Raw genomic sequence first — 15,229 nt, 5'->3', positions numbered from 1 at the left:
CCCAGCTGCTTTGTGTTCAATGCAGCATGTAGTCATTTTTATTTCACTGTTTGACAGGTAATTAATCTTACTTTATTAGTCCCAATGTACCCCACAAATCATCATCAGCTCAGGTAGTCACATGTCTATGCTCGACACAGAATACTGAATATATTCATTCTATGACTATTTTTAAAAATTACAAAAAGGAAAATGGGCCGCTGCAAATGTTTGGGCACCCTTGGAGATGTGTGCTCTGATAACTTTGACCCAGATTTCAGACCTTAATTAGCCTGTTAGGGTTATGACTTGTTCACCATCATCATTAGGAAAGGACAGGTGATGCAAATTTCCCAGCTTTATAAAAACCCAGCCTCCTCTAACCTTGTGCCAAAAAACAGCAGCCATGGGTTCTTCTAATCAGCTGCCTAGCACTCTGAAAATGGTGGAGGCCCACAAGGCAGAAGAAGGCAGTAAGATGATAGCAAAGGGTTTTCAAGTTGCCCTTTCCACAGTTCGAAATGTAATTAAGAAATGGCAGTTAACAGGAACAATGGAGATCAAGATAAGGTCTGGAAGACCAAGGAAAATTTCAGTGAGAGCTACTTGTAGTATCGCTAGAGAGGCAAATCAGAACCCCCGCTTCGCTGCAAAATTCCTTCAGAAAGATGTAGCAGACTCTGGAGTTGTGGTACATTGTTCTACTGTTCAGAGACACCTGCACAAATATGGCCTTTATGGAAGAGTCATCAGAAGAAAGCATCTCCTGCGTCTTCATCATAAAATTCAGCATCAGAAGTATGCAAAAGAACATCTAAACAAGCCTATTTTCGAAACAAGTCCTGTGGACCGATGAGGTTAAAATAGAACTCTTTGGCCGCAACGATCAAAGGTATGTGTGGAGAAAAAAGGGTACAGAATTTCAGGTAAGCATGGGGGTGGATCAATCATGCTTTGGGGTTGTGCTGCAGCCAATGGCACAGGGAACATTTCAAGGGTAGAGGGAAGAATGGATTTAATGATATTTCAAAAAATTCTTGATGCAAACATAACACCATCGATAAAAAATCTGAAGTTGAAAAGAGGATGGCTTCTACAAATGGATAATGATCCTAAACACACGTCAAAATCCACAATACACTACCTCAAAAGGCACAAGCTGAAGGTTTTACAATGGCCCTCACAGGGCCCTGATCTGAACATCATTGAAAATCTGTGGCTAGACCTCACAATAGCAGTGCATGCAAGACGGCCCAGGAATCTAACAAAACTGGAAGAATTGTCCAAGGAAGAATGGATGAAAATCCCTCAAACAAGAATTGAAAGACTCTTGTCTGGCTACAAAAAGCATTTACAAGCTGTGATACTTTCAAAAGGGGGTGCTACTACGTCCTAACCATGTAGGATGCCAAAACTTTTGCATCTGTCTATTTTCCTTTCTGTAATTTTTCAAAATGTAAAAGATGACAATATAATTTTTTTGTGCCTAAAATACAAAGGAAATGTGTCATCTTTAACTTTAGGCCTTTTAGAGATCATTTCATCTTCAACTTGCTTAACTGTTCACAATAACAGCAATTCTGACCGTGGGTGCCCAAACTTTTATATGCGACTGTATATATATAGTTCACTTTAAAGCGACATAAAATGGCAAGTATTTTATATACCACAAGCTTTCAAAGGTCTCTTCAAAATTCTACACTTGGCTCCTCCAAAAACCAAGTGTACTATTATGTAGATGCAAGCCGTATTCCGCCTGTCACTGGGGGTTGTTGCAGGATTTGGCATCATCATTAAAGCATTGCTGCCTATGTTATAGATCCTCAGAATTATTCCCCTGCATCAATTTGATGTCTCAAATGCCACTCCAACATAGTCCTACTTTATGACTGTTGCCATTCACACTTACAAACTTCTATTCAATCCATTCCTGCTCCATAAACTCCATCTGTTTAGTTCCCACTAAAGTGTTAGATTCTCGCTTTATGGAGTAACGCTCCCGCCTCCCACGTTCTTCTGGGGGAAGTTTGCCTTCTGTTTTCACACCCTTTGACATTTTCTATACCTGAGCGATAGGTCTTCCCTTTTCTTTCATTTAGCCCAGAGTCCAGGCTTTGGCACCGAACAAATAGGCTAAAATTAACTCTGCTCAATATTAATATTAACATATTAATTATAATTACTTTATATTAATATTAATTGTATCACTTAATATTGAGCAGAATTAAGTATGCAGACAACCCCCTATATACCGTTTGAATAAACACACAACCCCCTATATACCGTAAGATTCTCCACACAGCGTCCCCGTGTCCAGCAGGAGACCCCCATAGCCTCCCCGTGTGTCCTGCAACTGACCCCCATAGCCTCCCCGTGTGTCCTGCAACTGACCCCCATAGCCTCCCCGTGTGTCCTGCAACTGACCCCCATAGCCTCCCCGTGTGTCCTGCAACTGACCCCCATAGCCTCCCCGTGTGTCCTGCAACTGACCCCCATAGCCTCCCCGTGTGTCCTGCAACTGACCCCCATAGCCTCCCCGTGTGTCCTGCAACTGACCCCCATAGCCTCCCCGTGTGTCCTGCAACTGACCCCCATAGCCTCCCCGTGTGTCCTGCAACTGACCCCCATAGCCTCCCCGTGTGTCCTGCAACTGACCCCCATAGCCTCCCCGTGTGTCCTGCAACTGACCCCCATAGCCTCCCCGTGTGTCCTGCAACTGACCCCCATAGCCTCCCAGTGTGTCCTGCAACTGACCCCCATCGCCTCCCCGTGTGTCCCGAAACTGACCCCCATCGCCTCCCCGTGTGTCCTCCAACTGACCCCCATAGCCTTCCCGTGTGTCCTGCAACTGACCCCCCCATAGCCTCCCCGTGTGTCCTGCAACTGACCCCCATAGCCTCCCCGTGTGTCCTGCAACTGACCCCCATAGCCTCCCCGTGTGTCCTGCAACTGACCCCCATAGCCTCCCCGTGTGTCCGGCAACTGACCCCCATAGCCTCCCCGTGTGTCCTGCAACTGACCCCCATAGCCTCCCCGTGTGTCCTGCAACTGACCCCCATAGCCTCCCCGTGTGTCCTGCAACTGACCCCCATAGCCTCCCCGTGTGTCCTGCAACTGACCCCCATAGCCTCCCCGTGTGTCCTGCAACTGACCCCCATAGCCTCCCCGTGTGTCCTGCAACTGACCCCCATAGCCTCCCCGTGTGTCCTGCAACTGACCCCCATAGCCTCCCCGTGTGTCCTGCAACTGACCCCCATAGCCTCCCAGTGTGTCCTGCAACTGACCCCCATCGCCTCCCCGTGTGTCCCGAAACTGACCCCCATCGCCTCCCCGTGTGTCCTCCAACTGACCCCCATAGCCTTCCCGTGTGTCCTGCAACTGACCCCCCCATAGCCTCCCCGTGTGTCCTGCAACTGACCCCCATAGCCTCCCCGTGTGTCCTGCAACTGACCCCCATAGCCTCCCCGTGTGTCCTGCAACTGACCCCCATAGCCTCCCCGTGTGTCCGGCAACTGACCCCCATAGCCTCCCCGTGTGTCCTGCAACTGACCCCCATAGCCTCCCCGTGTGTCCTGCAACTGACCCCCATAGCCTTCCCGTGTGTCCTGCAACTGACCCCCCCATAGCCTCCCCATGTGTCCTGCAACTGACCCCCATAGCCTCCCCATGTCCAGCAACTGAACCCCATAGCCTCCCCATGTCCAGCAACTGAACCCCATAGCCTCCCCATGTCCAGCAACTGAACCCCATAGCCTCCCCATGTCCAGCAACTGAACCCCATAGCCTCCCCATGTCCAGCAACTGAACCCCATAGCCTCCCCATGTCCAGCAACTGAACCCTATAGCCATGAAAAAAAAAAACACCACATACTCACCTCGCCGTTGCCCCAGCGCTGTGCCTCTGCTCCTGCATCCAGTGCACAGCTCAGCTGAGATGACGCGATGACATGACGTCATCAAGTCAGCTGTCTCATTCACTGACTGGTGGAAGAAGGGGCCGGCGGTGCCATCTTCCACCAATGCAGTCACCGCTTTCTGCATCCTACTTCTGTTTTTACGCCGGGAATCTGTTTGCCAAGAATGACTGTACTAAGCCAATACAAAAGGTTCTTCTGTTTGGACAAAGTTTCATGTAATTTATGTATCCACCAGAGGACGGCTGGGAGCCCCTATATCAGCTGGTAAGGTTGGCAGACAACTAAGACATTATTTATTTTTACTTTGATATATAAACACCATTAATCCCATAACACTATATAGACATTAACGGCACTGTTCCCATTGGGGCTCACAATCTAGATTCCCTATCAGTATATCTTTGGAGTGTGGGAGGAAACTGGAGAACCCAGAGGAAACCCACGTAAACACGGGGAGAACATACAAACTCCTTGCAGATATTGTCCTTGGTGGGATTTGACCTCTGCTAACCACATGCTACCAATTTGATTTCCGTTTACACAGACAGTCCAAAGCAAACCATGTGAAGTGAGCGATCTATACTAGATTGCTAAGTGCGCATAGACTGCCATGCTTCTTCCCAGTAGGAGTCCTGTTTACACAGGATGTTGCACTGCCGAGAACAATGATCTTTTACACTGTGCATTTTTTCATGTGATAGATGAGCGTTTTGCTCGCTCATCGGGTGATCGGCAACCATTTTCACATGGCAAAATAATTGTGAAATGATAATTTTTCTCATTCACGATTATCTTGCAGTGTAAATGTCTCCGCAAGTTATTGCCAGACAATAATCTGGTGGTGGCTTATCTCCCTTGAAGACAAAAGCATTGGGCATGTTAAAATCCACCAGTCTGATCCTTCTCTGTACTGGAGGCCAACAACATGGCTGAGACCTCCACCAATCTTGAGAGCTGGGCTCTGCAAATCCCCATCTAAATGGAGTGGAAGTTGAGAATGCGCAAATTTACTCCATTCAATCTCTACTGAAGATAGCCATGTACAGCGCTCAGGGAATCTGGGTGGACAAATGTGGAAGGGGGCAGAGGACTACTGTCAGCCAAACATCTTCTGTTGTACATGGGCCAACTTCATAGGAGTCAATTAATTTATCCGTATCTTCAACGTGGGGGAAACATAAAAAAAAAATAAAAAAATGATGTTACCCATGGTTGAATTTGAACTCAGGACACCAGGAACCAATGATAACTACATTAAGAAATGAGCAGTTCTCCAGTAAAAAGGGTAACCACCAGTTTAGTCTTGCTGACCATGCTCAGCCTCCGCACACTAGTGACACTGCCCATAGGCAACATAGCTCAGCCCATGCACACTAGTGACACTACCCGCAGGTGCCATAGCTCAGACCCTGCACATTAATGACAAAGCCTGCAGGAGACCTAGCGCAGCCCCTGAAAACTTGTGACAATATCTGCAGGTGACACAGCTCAGTCTCTGCACACTGGTGACACTGCCCGAAGGGGACATAGCTCAGCCCATGCACACTGGTGACACTGCCCGCAGGTGACCTAGCTCAGCCCATGCACACTAGTAACACTGCCTACGCTCATTTCTCCTAACCTAGCTCATCTCATGCACACTGCCCGCAGGTGACATAGCTCAGCCCATGCACACTAGTGTCACTGCCAGTAGGTGCCCTTGCTCAGTCCCTGCACACTGGTGACACAGTCCGCAGGTGACCTAGCTCAGCCCATGCGCACTGGTGACACAGGCCGCAGGTGACCTAGCTTAGCCCATGCACACTAGTAACACAGCCCGCAGGTGATAGAACTCAGTCCCTGCACACTGGTGACACTGCCCGCAGGTGACCTAGCTCAGCCCATGCGCACTGGTGACACAGGCCGCAGGTGACCTAGCTTAGCCCATGCACACTAGTAACACTGCCCGCAGGTGATAGAACTCAGTCCCTGCACACTGGTGACACTGCCCGCAGGTGACCTAGCTCAGCCCATGCACACTAGTAACACTGCCTACGCTCATTTCTCCTAACTTTCATACTTCTATCACTCCATGGCTCCCCATTCTTTCCTACAAATCTATTTTCTGCATACTGTATACAATGTCTTTATGACAAGCCATGAGAGTAATCCCAAGGCTTATCTGGGAGCCGTGTATGGTGAGAGGCAGGACAGGCTTTGAGGCAGAAGTGATGGAGTACAGCAGTCCTCCTACACTGACACGCTGCTTTATCTCAACATGAAGCAACATCTAACATGACAGGCTGTCTGCGCGGCCGGCGCACTAAGAAGGCTCTTCACACTGTTTACACCACAAGGAATTCCAACTAAAAGAGCCAAAATACATATTTATATTATTGGCTCCGGCTCTAATGGCTGAAAAAGATTTGTTTAAACAGAAAATTATCAAGATCTTGTATCCAGTAAGTTAAAATCTTAACCATGTAATATACACATACGTGGGGCATAGAAGGTTGTATATACACAAGAGGAAGGGAGGAATAATAATTTAGACAGGCTATTAAGGAAAAAAAAATGGGTAAGAAACCAAAAAGATTAAAATGCAAGTAAAAAAGATAAAAGTATACTGTATACAGTATAATACTATAACCCTACTGCCCTGCTCAGTCTACTACTTACTAATGGTAGTGGTCAGTAAATAAAAAAAAAACAACAAAGCAATCTAACAAATAATCAATGATAGGGTTATTAGAGCCATAAGATAAGTGACCAGTAAAATAATGTTTCATTAAAGGGGTTGTCTAAGGGGTTGACCAGGAAGAGATTAATAACTTAATCGTAGGATAGGTCATCAATATATCAGTAGGGGTTCGACATGCATTCAGATGAAAACAACTTTGGCGGATGCTGGATGCAAGTACGTTGAACTAGTCAGCGCGGCTCCATCCAATGTGTGGCAGCTGCTACTGCAGCACCCCACAGCGGCAGCAACACATTAATTAATGGAACTGCGCAGAGAAGCTCCGTTCATGTTTAAATCCGGTTGCTGCTGGAGGGTTTTTACCTGATCGGTGGGGATGCCGGGTGTCAGGTCACATATTGATGACTTCTACTATATATAGGTCAGCAATAATTTCTGTTTTGACAATCCCTTTACATATTTTGCTTATTATTGGGTATAAATTGTCATGGTAAGGTTTAGGCCCCACTGCAACTATTCACTTATCTGGAAATTGCTGCCATTCACAATAATTTCTCTTGACAGCAGCTGGATCGCATCACGATTTCAGACAACCCTTTAAGATCAACCACCTCTTACGCTTACTCTTCAGAAGGTAGTCTAAGACAGGGGGACAACCTGCAATGTACTGAATAACTATACATTTTACATGAGGCCCATGGCATCAGCTCTTCAATAGCTATTACTTTCCAGTGCCATTTAATGCACAATCCCATTGCCATGTATTGAATAAGGCTACACAACAAAAGTGACTATTCCTACGGTAGTATAGGTTAAATACACAGATACTGAAAGATGATCACACAATGTGCTGTAACCATTCTTCGTCCAGGATCACAAATCTGAATGTAGTCCTATAGGGGCTGCTCAATGTGAACCCTTTTACATGTATAAGATTCCAATCAGATCAGAATAGTAACTAGGGTAGGGGGCAAACTCTGAGAGCCCCGCATCTGCCGTGTAAAAGGGTCCCAGTTGTGGGCTGGAGAGAAGGAGGAACAAATACAGTCCCTCCTAATAGACTTGAAAAGGACATAAGAAGTCGCCAAAAGTGTACACTTGCTTGTTTTCTAAAGCCCTATACTTTACATAGCCAAAACTGATGATGAATTAAGGAGGTATACGTCGTACTTATTCTGTAACTCCAGATTTTAGTATCTGAAAAAAAGGGCATTAAAATACACAGAGTTCCCCCGGCCTTACTGCACACATCAGGATGTAACCTAGCACAATGACCTGGGAGAAGATCTGACTGTTCTTCATTTAACGCTAATGTAGAAACTGGATTGTGAGACTTCCTTCTAATTAGGGCAGAGGAGAGCATGTCCTTGTACGGCCCAGCAACGGCATCCGCCGGAGAAACACTTGGCACACATACTAATGTCTCTGCTGACAGAGTGGACAGCTACATATGGGAGCAAGCGGGGTTAACGAGCCCGACCTGCATATCCACTACAGGGTGCTGGCAGAGATGTGAGGACATACCAGCAAAGGACCAGCTGTAGAGTCCCTTGGGGAGTAGCTTCCAGGATAATCATCTTCCTCCTCTTGGATTTGCTGGAAACCTCGTTTCAATGACACCTTCTCTTCCACCACTAAAAAAAAAATAATAAAATCAAATAAGGACAGTGGCCGCAAACTACAGTAAAGATCTCTAAAAGACCACCCTTATCCAGACGGAAGAATAAAAAAGGTACAGGTCTTGGAAGAAGGGGAGGAAAAAAAGAATACGAAAAAAATGGAAAATGGCCATGATGCCAAGGGATTATAATATTTAGAAAAACATGCATCATTTCCTTTAAACATAACAAATACTTGCAACTTTGTGTTGGTGTATCACATAAAATCCTAATAAAATACATTTAAGTTTGTTGGTGTAACATGAAAAAATGTGGAAAAGTTCATGGAGTATGAATACTTTTTCAAGGCATTGTATATATACACATAAATCTACATATTTAGAATCGCAAAGATATAACACTTAGCAAAAAACGACCATACACACAAAATATATAGGTTTAGATTATTTACAGAACACCTCAAAATAATTGACACCCATCAGTTAATGCCAATAGGCATGGTGGCACTTTTTGGGTAAAGATGAACTTTCGAGACCATCAGTAACACAGTAACATAGTCTTCCTTCAACCTTAAAAACTAAGTCCATCTAGTTCAACCCATAGCCCAACATGTTGATCCAGAGAAAGGCAAAAAAAAACATGTGGCAAACACTAAGCTCCACATTGGGGAAAAAAATTCCTTCCCGACTCCATACGACAATCAGACTAGTTCCCTAGATCAACGTCCTATCAAGGAATCTAGTATTTATAACCTGTAATATTATACTTTTCAAGAAAGGCATCCATGCCCTTCTTACATTTTAATAGTGAATCACTCATTACAACATCATGCGGCAGAGAGTTCCATAGTCTCACTGCTCTTACAGTAAAGAATCCCCGTCTGTGATTATGATTAAACCTTCTTTCCTCCAGACGTAGAAGATGCCCCCTTGTCCCCGTCTCAGGCCTCAGAGTAAAAAGATCAGTAGAAAGGTCTTTGTACTGTCCCCTCATATACTTGTACATAGTAATAAGATCACCCCTAAGCCTTCTTTTTTCCACAGTAAATAACCCCAAGTGTAATAACCTGTCTTGGTATTGCAGACCCCCCAGTCCTCTAATAACCTTGGTCGCTCTTCTCTGCACCCGCTCTAGTTCAGCTATGTCTTTCTTATACACCGGAGACCAGAACTGTACACAGTATTCTAAAGGGGTCGCACTAATGACTTGTATAGAGGTAAAATTATGTTCTCCTCATGAGCATCTATGCCTCTTTTAATGCATCCCATTATTTTATTTGCCTTTGCAGCAGCTGCCTGACACTGGCAACCAAACGTGAGCTTGTCATCCACCAATACACCCAGGTCTTTTTCAGTTACAGTTTTGCGCAGTGTTTTACAATTAAGCATATAATTATACATTTTATTCCTCTGCCCAAGTGCAATACCTTACATTTATCCCCATTAAAGCTCATTTGCCATTTATCAGCCCAAGCTTCTAGTTTACATAGATCCTCCTGTAATATAAAATTGTCCTCCTTTGTATTGATTACCCTGCAGAGTTTAGTGTCATCTGCAAATATTGAAATACTACTCTGTATGCCCCCTACAAGGTCATTAATAAATATGTTAAAAAGAAGGGGGCCCAATACTGACCCCTGTGGTGCCCCACTGTTAACTGAGACCCAGTCTGAGTGTTTTCCATTAATAACCACCCTTTGTTTCCTATCACTGAGCCAATTCTTAACCCACATACATATATTTTCCTCTATCCCCATTGTTCTCATTTTATGTATCAACCTTGAGTGGAACCGTATCAAAAGCTTTTGAAAAGTCCATATACACAACATCCACTCCATTTCCCTGGTCCAGTCCAGAACTTGCCTCCTCATAAAAACTGATCAGATTAGTTTGACAGGAACAGTCCCTCGTAAACCCATGTTGATATTGGGTCATGAGGTTATTCTTCTTCAGATACTCTAGTATAGCATCTCTTAGGAAACCCTCCAGGATTTTACCCACAGTAGAGGTTAAGCTTACCGGCCTATAATTTCCAAGTTCAGTTTTTGTCCCCTTTTTTGAATATTGGCACCACATTTGCTATACGCCAGTCCTGTGGTACAGACCCTGTTATTATGGAATCTTTAAAGATTAAAAATAATGGTCTATGACGTTACTTAATTCCTGCAGTGCTCGCGGGTGTATCCCATCCGGGCCCGGGGATTTGTCAACTTTAGTGATTTTTAGACTCCGCCGTACTTCCTGCTGGGTTAAGCAAGTGACATTTACTGGAGAATTTTTGTTAGCACTAATCATGTTTTCTGTCATGCGATTTTCTTGTGTAAATACTGTTGAAAAAAAATCATTTAGCATATTGGCTTTTTCCTCATCCTCATCCACCATTTCACCCATACTAGTTTTAAGGGGGCCAACACTATCATTTATTAGTTTATTATAATTTATGGTGTTAAAGAATATTTTGGGGTTATTTTTACTTTCTCGGGCAATGATTCTCTCTGCCTCAATCTTTGCTGCCTTGATTTGGTTTTTACAGAATTTATTTAATTTTCTGTATTTAATACCTCATCACTACCTACTTGCTTTAGTTCTCTAAGGCTATGTGCCCACGATGCAGAATTGAAGCGGAAAATTTCTGCTTCATTTCTGCATGTCCTTGCCAGTGAAAACGCATGCGGATTTTAACACGCGTTTTTGAAGCGTTTTTCAAATGCATTGAGTAGGCAAAACCGTATGCATAAACGCACAAATAATGGACATGCTGCGGATTTTTCCGCATATAAAATCCGATGCGGAAAAATCCGCAGCATGGGCACAGAACATGCGGGTTGTCATTGGGGACCATGGGGCACGTATTACCATGCGTTTTAAAAGCGTTTCCGCAGCAGAAATTCTGCAGCAAAAATGCATCATGGGCACGCAGCCTAAATGCTTTCTTTTTGTCACTTATTGCGCCCATTACAGCTCTATTTAGCCATAGTGGTTTCCTCCTATTTCTAGCATGCTTATTCCCATAGGGTATATATTGTGCACAGGTCCTATTCAGGATGCTAATAAATGTCTCCCATTTGCTTTGTGTAGTTTTGTGTCTCAGGATATTGTCCCACTTTATTGCACGAAGATCACCTCTCAAGTGTTGGAAATTTGCCTTTCTGAAGTTTAGTATCCTTGTAACCCCTCTACTACATATCTTATTAAAGGATACATGAAAACTTATTATTTTGTGATCACTATTAGGCTATGTGCCCACGATGCAGAAATGCTCCGGATTTTCTCTTGAGCGTTTCTGCATCTCCCTGGCAGAAAAAACGCATGCGGGTTGTCAAGCGCTTTCCAAGCGATTTTAGCATTACTTGGAAAGTATTTGACAACTTGGTTACACTATATAAATCCATGCAAACGGCATCGATTTATATAGTGTGACCGAAACAATGGTAAAAAATAAAAAAATTATATTATACTTACCTTCCGATGGCCCCCGGAGTCTTTATTCGATATGTCTTGGCTTGCCGGCAGCTCGCGGTAGACTAAAGGACCTGCCGACGTCAGAGGTCGCGTGACCCGTCACATGACTAAATGACGTCACCGCAGGTCCTTGAGTCCACCGCGAGCTGCCGGCAAGCCGAGACAAAGACACCAGGGGCCATCAGAAGGTAAGTATAATATTTTTTATTTTATTTATTTATTTATTTTTTTACAGGTTCTATGGTACCCGGGTCCGGAGGAGTTTCCTGTCCTCCACACCCGGGTACCGTCCGCACATTGAAACGCATGGATTCCGCATGTACAGATGCAGTGATGTGGATTCCATGCGGTCCAATGCAAGTCAATGGCGGCGAAAACACAGCACTTCCGCAAAATAATTGGTAGTGCTGTGGATTTTTCCGCAATGATAATCCGCAGCGGAAATTTCCGCAGCATGTGCACAGCACATGCGGATTATCATTGGGGATAATGATAATCTATCATTAAAACTACCAAGCGTTTTTTAAGCGTTTCTGCAGCGGAATTGCGTCTGCGGAAACGCTTAAAAAAACGCATAGTGGGCACACAGCCTTACCCAAGTGACCCCCAACACGTATATTTGATATGCGGTCTGGCCTGTTGGTTAATATTAGGTCTAGCAGTGAACCCCCTTCTTGTTGGGTCCTGAACCAGTTGTGAAAGGTAATTGTCTCTCATAGTAGTCAAAAACCTATTTCCTTTGCTTGAACTACATGTTTCTGTCCCCCAATGTATTTCAGGGTAGTTGAAGTCTCCCATAATAATGATTTCTCCTTGAGTCACTGCTTCATCTATTTGCTTTACGAGGATATTCTCTGCTACTTCCATTATTTTTGGAGACTTATAACAAACCCCTATCAGTAATTTATTATTTTTTCCCCCTCCCCTTATCTCCACCCACAGGGACTCTACATTTTCATTAGATTCACATATATCCTCCCGCAAGACAGGTTTTAAGGATGATTTTACATATAAACACCCCCCCCCTCACTTGTTTGTACGGTCATTTCTGAACAGACTATAGCCCTGTAAATTAACTGCCCAGTCATGGCTCTCGTCCAGCCACGTCTCAGATATCCCTACCATGTCATAATTATTTTCCAACAAAATTAATTCTAGTTCCTCCATTTTGTTGGTGAGGCTTCTGGCATTAGTGTACATGCATTTTATGTATCTCTCTGTACCTCTATTCCTTCTTACTTTATTGACTGTTCTAACCCCACCCCCAATTTCTTTATTTGTGCCCAGGTCACTATCTGCACTATCTTCCCCACCTATAAAATGAATACCCTCTCCCCAATCCCTAGTTTAAACACTCCTCCAACCTTCTAGCCATTTTCTCCCCCAGCAGTAGTTTTGGGAGAAGATAAAATCAGGAAACCTGCTATCGCTAGAGGATTTGTCACCAGGTCAAAAGTTGCCAGTTTTTGCGCTCATTTTATTCTCACTTCTCCTCTGAGTGTTCTGTTCTTATTAATTTTTTAAATCCCCCAATAAGGTTCAAGAGACTTTTTTTTTTTTTTTTTTTTTATTTAGTTCGCAAAATTTTCCAGTTTTAAATGGTCTTTACCAAGGGGTTGAGACTCACAGGACTCTTTGGGGGAATGTCTTTAGGGGGGGCTTTATGTTGTGGGTTAGATCTCTACTCTTACAATTTCTATACCCATGTAATATTTACAAGCTTGATAGTCTGGCACTTTTCTTGGCCCTTTAATAGCCGAGTAAAAGGAAGTTGACAGTATTTATCATCAAGTGTATCCGCATCCAGTAAACCCATTCCATCTGCTTCATCTCGGTGTGAAAACTACCCCAGACGTGCAGCGAAATAATAATTGCTCATTATTTTCACAGTAACACAATGTTGACATTTTCTCATGAAAATACAAATGAATAATTACCAATCATTACTTTCACACGCATACAACACTGACATAGCCACCGAGACTGCGGAATTGTCTGGTAAGTCGTGACACAAGTGGAAGCCATCCGGTTCTACACACTCGGCCCAGTATGACGATTTGGGCTCATTATTGCCAATATCAAAAAAAATCAAGAGTCATGGGCAGATTCATCAAAGCTGTCACACTAGAATTCTGGCGTAAAAGCGTTGAAAAGTCACAAAATTTAGGAACAACTTGGAGTTACACTAAAATCTTGCTACTTTTGGTGTTTTCATGCCAGTTTCTCCCAGCTCTGCCAAAATGGCTGGAACTGGGGCAGGGGATGCCACAGCTCGCCCAATTTATGACGAGAAGTGTCTTTCCCCACTCCAGTCCCTGACTGGATTAAGATTACTGGCATGGCACGCGATAGCGCACTACACTCATCAGACACTCCAGATTCATGTAGATGTGTAGATTGTTCCACTTTTGGGCTCCAGTATATAAGGAGGATATAAATGAAATGGGTGCAGAGAAGGCCAAGCCAAAATAATTAAAGGGAGGTCTGGTTGCTATGAAATGTCTTTTTATTCAGTCAAGTTTCTGATGCTGTGGAGCCGGAGCCTGGAAGAAATCCCTAACTCCTGTGGTAATTATAATGATTCCCCCCTCCCCTGTATGTTACAGTGCCCTGTGATGTGCAGTTGCCACAGCCAAATCCGGACACTATGACATGCAGGGGAGGGGGGAAAGATTACAATTTACATAGGAGGCAGGATTTCTTCCAGTCCCGGGACTGAAACCCATCAGAAACTTGATTGAATAAAAAGACATTTCACAGCAACCAGACCTCTAATATGAGGCATACAGGTAAGTATAGATTTACATTTCTATCGCCTGTATACCCATATTAGAAGGCATCAAAACTATGAATTAACACATGTGGAAGCTCATCAAGAGAATGCCAAGAGTGTGCAAAGCAGTCATCAAAGCAAAAGGTGGCTACTTTGAAGAACCTAGAATATAAGACCTATTTTCAGCTGCTTCACACTTTTTTGTTAACTATATAATTCCACATGTGTTAATTCATAGTTTTGATGAAACACACACCTTAAGGGTCAATTGGCACTCACTTAATAGGAGGTTTTCAGTTTCTCTAGAACAGGGGTGGGGAATATTTTTACGGCCAAGGGCAATTTGGATATTGATACCATCCTTCGGGGGCCGTACAAATTGTGCACCAACTCCACCCACAAAGTACATCTTGATGCTGACACTGGTGTCAGGACGTAATCTTTCATTGCATCAGGGTTCTGTAGTGAACAGTGTGTGTGTGTTCATAGAGCAAGAAGAAATGGAAAGGCCAGTGGCCATTAAAACAGCAGCTGGCCCAAGTACTGCGGTCCTCAGGAATCTGCCTGGGGGCCGGAGAAAAGGTAATTGCGGGCCGTAAATGGCACATGGGCCTGAGGTTCCCCACCCCTGCTCTAGATCTTTACTAGATCTAATAGTGCTGGATTCTGGGTTTAGGCTGTGTGACCACTATGCGTTTTTGAAGCGTTTCCGCAGCGGCAAAAACGCTGCAGAAACACTTAAAAAACGCATGGTAGAAGGCCTGCCATGTTCCCCAATGATAATCCGCATGTGCTGTGCA

General features: G+C 44.2%; 1 protein-coding gene across 1 annotated transcript in view; it reads right to left on the bottom strand.

Moving 5' to 3' along the window:
* RPRD1B (regulation of nuclear pre-mRNA domain containing 1B) overlaps positions 1–15,229 on the bottom strand; it is a 78,447-nt gene that overhangs the window by 13,390 nt on the left and 49,828 nt on the right. Inside the window, exon 4 of the mRNA XM_073683850.1 lies at positions 8,101–8,210. Within this exon, the coding sequence (XP_073539951.1) occupies positions 8,101–8,210 (110 nt within the window). The remainder of the gene's footprint in view (positions 1–8,100; positions 8,211–15,229) is intronic.

Source organism: Phyllobates terribilis, unplaced genomic scaffold (assembly GCF_046119375.1).
Source record: "Phyllobates terribilis strain yellow unplaced genomic scaffold, ASM4611937v1 Scaffold_5__5_contigs__length_657084704, whole genome shotgun sequence".
NCBI lineage: Eukaryota > Metazoa > Chordata > Amphibia > Anura > Dendrobatidae > Phyllobates > Phyllobates terribilis.
Note: the sequence above shows the minus strand (reverse complement) of the source record. Positions and strands in the feature narration are given on the sequence as shown.